The 8504-nt window shown below is 37.6% G+C and overlaps 1 protein-coding gene across 1 annotated transcript; it reads left to right on the forward strand.

Annotated features, from left to right (window-relative positions):
- Positions 1 to 824: 824 nt before the first annotated feature.
- LOC121464646 (zinc finger protein 141-like) lies at positions 825 to 6053 on the forward strand. Its single transcript, XM_041677679.1, has 3 exons — positions 825 to 1007; positions 4032 to 4158; positions 5863 to 6053. Exons 1-3 carry the CDS (start codon positions 825 to 827, stop codon positions 6051 to 6053), a joined length of 501 nt encoding a protein of 166 aa, XP_041533613.1.
- Positions 6054 to 8504: the final 2451 nt, after the last annotated feature.

Below are 8504 nucleotides of genomic sequence, written 5' to 3' on the forward strand. Positions count from 1 at the left end.
GCCTAGGATAGACTCTTTCATGTGGATATTAGTGGTAACTCTACTGAAGATATATAATTAAAGGAGCAGCTGATCAAGGAAAAATACTTGAGGAGAAAGGGGGCTCTTGAAAGTGGAATGCAATTAAATCCTCTGTTCAAGGACATAAACAGATGAAGAAATGAAATAAGGAAAGTGGTGATCTGAGTGGGTGGTGGCACATGCTTTTAATCTTAGCAGGCAGAACACAGAGGCAGGCCTATCTCCATTAGTTCAAGGCCAGTCTAGTCTACTGAGCAAGTTTCAAGGAGAGCCAAGCTTAAGCAGTGAGAGACAGAAAGCTGGTGTCATTAAACAAGTGGCCATGTTCCAGCCCTAGTAAGCAGCAGAACCTGACAGATTTGGCCTTGTGGTTCTGGGTTGAGAGCTAAGGATAGAAGAAATACGTTCAGATCCTCTGGTTCTGGTTAGCTGGGGCTTAAGTATCAGCTGGATGATCAAGTTATCAGAAGTATTTAAATGAAATTTTGTTTTGCTGGGTACTTGATGCTGGTTGGCCAGAGCTAAGAAATCAGTGATGAATAAGGGACCAGCATCACTGATGTGAAAATGTCTGGGAAGTGTTTCCTAAGAGCACAGAGAAGCTGTCTTCCAGAGGTAGCCAAGGTTGTACCTCATGCTGATAGATGGAGTTTGTAATGTGTCTCACCCAGATGGTATTGGTTTTGAAGGTTGATGGATGTAAGACTTGGCACTGTGAGAGGCCAGGAAAGGACATCACTGAAGGTGTAGTCTCGTTGGCAGTTGAATGCCCAAAACTGTGAATGTTATGCCAAGAAGTAGACATGTGGCATCCTGAGAAGAGCCTAGGAGAGACCACTGGTGAAAGTGCAGCCCAGTTGCATCAACAGGCCCCAGTGTTTTTAGATGCCAGTACTGTGAAATGGTCACCGAAACAGCAGTGGCAGTGGAATTTAACCAGTCAGATTCTAGAAGACCAGCTGTGTGCACTGCAGAAGGCAGAGACTGTATTGACATAAGACCTGTGAAAAAGTCCAGAAGATCGTGACGAATCTAAGATATTGGAACACTGGAATTTTTTAATTACCCAAGATGTTAGAGATGCCAGGGTCATAGGTTACCTGCCAAGATGGGCTGTTAATGAGAAGTGGAACCAGCCCAAGAAACAAAAAGTGTTGCACTCAACATAGCTGATTACAGTAGGAGACCTGGAGAGCCATTGAACATAGAGTTAGGTATCATTATATTGATTTTTTTTCTTTTTTGTTACTTGTATTTGGTTCTACCCTGATTCTCTGAGTCATCCAGCTACTGATTCCTACTGAACTCTGAACTATATGATCATCCTGGCAGCATCGTGCTTCAGTTTAGGGCAGTCATTGGTTTGCCACTATACCAACCTTGAGCCACCATTTCCCTGTATAACTTCCAGACAGACAAGTGTGTTTCAAATATTTGAGGGTTGGCTAAGTTTCCTACTCCCACAACTGGGAGTTGTAGGTGATTTCAGAAGATGACTGTTCAGGCTCTATAGTATGAGTTACAAGGATTCCTCACCAGAGCCACCCTCATAGCTTTCAGAGGGTTGCTATGCATTGTTTCAACATCACTCCTTGAAAGCTTTGCTATTCCAGTCATCTCTCCCTTTGCTTTCCTGCTCTGTCCCTCCATTTACTCCCATGATCCTTTCTATTCTTGCGGTGAATTCACCCGCAAAATCTAGTCTATTTTCTCTTCCCATGGAAGATCAATGCACCCCGTGCTGTACCCTTTCTTGCTAATTACCCTATCTAGGTCTGTGGATTGTACTGTAATTATTCTTTACTCAACAGCTAATATCCACTTACAATGAGTATATATCATGTTAGTCTATGTGGTTTGGGTTTACTTGCTGAGAAGGAAAAAAAATTCAAGAAGCTACCCATCAACAAATAAATTAATGAATAAAAATGTGGTACAGATCTAAACAAAGAATTCTAAATAGATAAATCTAAAGTGGCTTAGAAACATTTAACTAAATGTTCAACATTCATAACCATCAAAAATGTAAATTAAAACATCTTTTAGAATTCACTTTATGCCACACAGAATTACTAGATTTAATAACATAAGGGACAACTCATTCTGGCAAGGATGTGGAGCAAGGAGAAGACTCCTCCATTGCTGCTGGAAATACAAAGCTTAAGGCCACTATCAAAATCAATATGGTAGTTCCTCAGATAATTGGGAGTTTATCTGCCTCAAGATTCAGCTATTCAACTGTGATAGTTTGTATGTAAGTGGTCCCCATAATCTCCTAGGGAGTGGCACTGTTAGCAGGGATGACTTCTTAGGAATGGTTATGGTCAAATAAGTCACTATCATGAGTGTTTTAAGAAACTTGATATTTAAACATTTTAGGGACTGTCCTAGCCTATGACAATCATTGAAGTTAAACTAAATACTTTTCCATCATGAGATGACTGTGAACATTCTGGGATCTGGGTCATAATGTAGTTGATTGAAGAAAAAGATCCCAGATAGAATGAAACATTAGAACATCTGTTTCTCCTTTATGCTCTTCTTTGTTTTTTTGTCAAACCTTTAGTGGGAGGAGTCTTTTGGATGAAATTACTCATTGGGGATAAGATTTACACGTTTATAGCCTCAACTTATTTCTGGTTATTTGTGTTTTGCTGTCATGACTGTATAACTAAATGGCAAAACATACAATTGACACAATTGTTATTCATTGTTAACCCTTTGTGTTATCTTGATTTTTATTTTAATTTTTTGTTTTAAGTTTTATTTTTAAAGACAATGCTTTTCTGTGTATCTCTGGCTGTTCTGAAGGGAGCTCCTGAGACCACGCTGACCTGAACTCAGAGATCCACAACAGAGGGATTAATGGTGGAACAACATACTTGTTTTTCTGTATTTAATATTGGCTAATGAGCCTGGAATGTAGATTTTTGTACATTTAAATTATATTTTGGTATGCTGAACTTCACCTATATCTTGAATTTTGAAGTTTGGTGGAGAGTATCATTCTCTTTCTGAGAATAACAGTATCCATGGCATTAAAACCTGTGCCTTCTTCATCATTGCAGGTGTATGACATTCTACCTGCCTGTTATTTTTGTTTCAATTCTATTGAATGAATAAGAGTTTTTGCCTACATTCATGGGTATGTACTGTATGTGTGCATGTTACTCAGAGTAGTCATAAGAGGCCTCAGAACCCACGAAGTTGAAGTAATGGATAGTTATAAGCCTGATGTAAGTACTGGGAATTGACCGTTCCTATCTGCAGACCAGCAAGACCTTTTAATTTCTGAGCCATCTCTCCTGCCCTATGTCATTTATAATCAACAGTTATAGTGCTGACGTGTTTTGGACCATTTGTAACTGTTTAAATATGCACTCCCTTTTAGCAAGATCTTATTATGTTACAGTTTAAACTGGGCCATTGCAGGTTCTGGAAGATGAATGCAAATCTAGAGTGAATACAAAACTTTTTGTAGGAACCTCAGTAAAAATATCTGATTTCTTTTTACATTTTTTGTTTGAATGATGTTTTTTGAGTGGAGGTGTTTTATTATTTGTAACTCTGGCTTACCTGAACTCACTGCATAGGTTTTGATTGGCACACAACTCAATTTAATTCATCTGCTTTTACATTGAGTGCTGGTATTAAAGGCATGAGAAAATATACCCAAGTTTCCCATCTCTTTTCTAGATAATAATTGTCCATACTATTTCTCTGATGAATTCTCAGTAGCATTTATCTGTTTGCATATCTCTCTCTGTATGTGTGCTCATTGGCACTTCTTCTTCAAGGCTGTATCCTAGTTAAAGGGCCTAGAAATGGCACATGTGAAACTCCTTCCTATTCATTTTCCTTCTAATGTGACTTGGTGCTTCCATTATAATGCCTTCATCATGGAAGAAATGAGGGAAGCATCAGAATTATATGAATATATTATTTGAAAGAAGTATCCAGTTACAATGGCAGAATAACACATTATTTTATCATTGGTTGGATTATTCTAGAATGCAGTGACCTATGATGATGTGCACATTGACTTCACTTTAGATGAGTGGGCTTTGTTGAATCCTTCTCAGAAGAGTCTCTACAAAGATGTGATGCTGGAGACGTACAGAAACCTCACTTCTATAGGTAAGACTGTGAATTTTCCTTCACGTTTTAAATTAAGGGGACAACTGTGTCTTGGTTATTGACACTCTTGTGTATTTGATTGAGAAGGTGTAAGAATGAGGTGAATAACTTTACTTAAGATATTAAATTTTGAACAATTTCCAATAATATATCATACATTTTCTGGAACTATATTTTAGGCTACAGTTGGGAAAACCATAATTTTGAAGAACATTGTCAAAGTGCTAGAAGACATGGAAGGTAATTTTTATGTGCAACTTGATATAAATTTGTCTCTGAAAAAAAATTGTCCCAGAAGAGGTAAAGAAAAGCAACAGTATTAATAAGCTTAACATATATTGATGATTATTCATAGGCTTGCTTATTAGGTAGCTAATCTGTATTTTTAGGGCTTTCCTCTAAAAACCAAGACAAGTAAACAATGACTTATCTGATACCACCAATTGAATCATAGCCCCATGGGAACTATGCTGTAGAACTGCCAATTCATTTAGTTTAGTATCACTCTGAAACTGAACAAGGTATACAGATTGACTAGATGATAATTATGTATCCAAAACTGTCTAAGAAATAAAAGGTCTGCAGTAACACTAGTGTCGTTCATATACTTGTTACTTCGCTGACCGTATTGGAAGGGTTAGTTTATGAGACTTAAAAAACCTCTTGTGAAGAAATCTTAATCTCTATACCACATATTTGTGAGGAATAGAAAGTCAAACTGTATGAATTCAGTGGAGAAATCTTTTATTTGTTCTTCCTTTAATAAGAATATCATATGTCACTCTGGCTACAAACAAGTGACCATAGGGATATGGAAAAATGACTGGATCTCTCTCAGAATAATGAGAAGATATAAAAGATATTTGATATTCTAACATTGATTAGACTTTTTGAATATGATACTAGTTTATATTTAATTGCTTTTCCAACTTCATTTGGAAGACATCAACATACTCACAATAAAAATCAGTCCTATGAATTTTGGACTGTTTAGTTACTTTTGCTAGTCCTGGTACACTTACTTATGTATTATGTATTGCACTATAAAATAACATAACAATGTAATACATATGGTAATGTTTATTTAAAACTGAGTTGCTCCAGTTCCTTTCAAATATTAAAAAAAAATCATATGAAAAGATTCCATAAATGTGGGCATGAAATAAAGGCTCTTATCATTATAGGTTTTTCAAAGACACAGAACACTACTTAATGAAGTAGTGCATTGATTAGACTTTTTGAATATGATACTAGTTTATATTTAATTGCTTTTCCAACTTCATTTGGAAGACATCAAAATACTCACAATAAAAATCAGTCCTATGAATTTTGGACTGTTTAGTTACTTTTGTTAGTCCTGGTACACTTACTTATGTATTATGTATTGCACTATAAAATAACATAACAATGTAATACATATGGTAATGTTTATTTAAAACTGAGTTGCTCCAGTTCCTTTCAAATATTAAAAAAAATCATATGAAAAGATTCCATAAATGTGGGCATGAAATAAAGGCTCTTATCATTATAGGTTTTTCAAAGACACAGAACACTACTTAATGAAGTAGTGTACCATGAATACAAAACTTAAAATCTGAGTATTCTTTACAATTAGACAAAATAATAAAATTAATTCATACAGATATTAAGATTCATCTGTTTAATGCATGTGGAAAGCTTTTCCTCTGCCAATTTTCTTTGCAGGTATGAAAGAAGCCATACTGGAAAGAAACCCTGTGAATATACTCAATGTGTTAAAGCCTTTTCATGTTGCAGTCATCTTCAAGGATGTGAAAAAATTCCTGCAGGACAGAAACCATATGATGGTATTCAATATGATGAAGTGTCTACATGTCCCAGTCATCCCCAGATACTTAAAAGAACACATGCTATAGGGAAACCCCATGAATGTAATCAATGCAGTAAAGCTCTTGTCAGTCATGTTCAGCTTCAAAAACATAAAAGAAGACATACTTTTGAATGTAATCAATGTGATAAAGCTTTTTCACGAAACTATAAACTCCAAATGCACAAAAGAACACATACTGGTGAAAAACCCTATGAATGTAATGAATGTGGTAAAGTCTTTGCATATCACCATTATCTACAAGTGCATAAAAGAACACATACTGGTGAGAAACCCTACACATGTGATCAATGTGATAAAGCCTTTTCACAGAATTGTAATCTCCGAGTACATCAAAGAACACATACTGGCGAGAAACCCTACAAATGTAATCAATGTGATAAAGCCTTTTCACAGAATTGTAATCTCCGAGTACATCAAAGAACACATACTGGAGAGAAACCTTATCAATGTAATCAATGTGATAAAGCTTTTGCAAGCCATGGTGACCTTCGCAGACATAACAGAACACATACTGGAGAGAAACCTTATCAATGTAATCAATGTGATAAAGCTTTTGCAAGCCATGGTGAGCTTCGCAGACATAACAGAACACATACTGGAGAGAGGCCCTTTGTATGTAATTAATGTGATAAAGCTTTTTCAAGGCACTCCCAACTCCAGATACACAAAAGAACACATACTAGAGAAAAACACTATGAATATAATCAATGTGGTAAAGCCATTTCATAGGTCAGTAGTCTCTAACTTCACAAAAGAACATATACTGAAGCTAAAACCTATGAATGTAATCAATGTGGTAAAGTTTTTTCACAACTTAGTAGGAACCAAAATAATAAAAAATACACGTGATGGAGAGAAGTCTTATTAATGTAATCAATGCAGTAAGGCTTTTGCAATTCATTGTGAGCTTCACAGACATAAATGAACACATAGACGAAGGAGCTCTTTAATGCAATCAATGTGATAAAGGTTTTTCATGATGCTCTAAACTCCAAATGCATGAAAGAAAATATATTGGAGAGAATTCTTATCGATGTAATCAATACAGTAAAGCCATTTTATATGTCAGTGTTCTCCAACATCAGAAAAGAACACATACTGTAGAGAAACCTTATAAATATAATCAATGTAGTAAAGGCTTTGTATGTCACAGAAGTCTTTATATCCATGAAAGAACACATACTTAATAGAAGCAATACAAATTTAGCCAATGTTGTAAAACCTTTGTATGTATTATCACTTTTAAAATCATGAGAAAGAATCACACTGCTGAGAAACTTTTTTGTACTTTCTTTTTTTGTTATTAAAAAATTTCCACCTCTCATTTCCTTCCTCCTCCCCCACCCCATCCCCCTCCCTCTCCAGTCATAAGAGCAGTCAGGGTTTCCTGCCCTGTGGGAAGTCCAAGGTCCTCTCCCCTCCATCCAGGTCTAGGAAGGTGAGCATCCAAGCAGACTAAGCTCCCACAAAGCCAGTACATGCAATAGAATAAAAACCCAGGGCCATTGTCCTTGGCTTCTCAGTCAGCCCTCATTGTCAGCCACATTCAGAAAGTCCAGTTTGATCTCATGCTCCAGCTGGCCTTGGTGAGCTCCCATTAGATCAACCCCACCGTGTCAGCGGGTGGGCACACCCCTCACAGTACTGACTTCCTTGCTCATGTTCTCCCTCCTTCTGCTCCTCATTTGTACCTTGAAAGCTCAGCCCAGTGTTCCAATGTGGGTCTCTGTCTCTATCTCCATCCATTGCCAGATGAAGGTTCTATGGTGATAAGCAAGATATTCATCAGTGTGGCTATAGGATAAGGCCAGTTCAAACACCCTCTCCTCAGCTGCCCAAGGAACAAGCTGGAGACATCTCCTTGGACACCTGGAAACCCCTCTAGAGTCAAGTCTCTTGCCAACCCTAAAATGGCTCCCTTAATTAAGATATCTACTTCCTTACTCCCATATCCACCCTTCATCCCAACCATCCCATTTCCCCAAGCTCTCCCCATTTTCCCCTTCTCCCTTCTCTCTCTCCATCTCCCCTTACCCCCCCCCCCAAGCTCCCAATTTTTGCCTGGCCATCTTGTCTACTTCAAATATCCAGGAGGATAACTGTATGTTTTTCTTTGGGTTCACCTTATTTAGCTTATCTAGGATCGTGGATTATAGGCTCAATATCCTTTATTTATGGCTAGAATCCACTTATGAGTGAGTACATCCCATGTTCATCTTTTTGGGTCTGGGTTACCTCGCTCAGGATAGTGTTTTCTGTTTCCATCCATTTGCACCCCTTCCCTTCTGCGGGGTCATAAGATCCCCCAGCTCAACCTGTTTTGGGGCTGGGACGGGGTGGTGAGTGCAACTGGGCAGGCGTTCCTTTGTTTCACTAACCCTGCACACAGCAAGCTAGTCTTTTTGTCTTCGAGGTCCATGGCCAGCAAGGGGCCCTGATCCTGTACCAGAAGATCCATCGGAGGGGTGAGTGTGTT

Source organism: Microtus oregoni, unplaced genomic scaffold (genome assembly GCF_018167655.1).
Source record: "Microtus oregoni isolate MIOR12 unplaced genomic scaffold, Mior012 000029F_ref0000214, whole genome shotgun sequence".
Lineage (NCBI taxonomy): Eukaryota > Metazoa > Chordata > Mammalia > Rodentia > Cricetidae > Microtus > Microtus oregoni.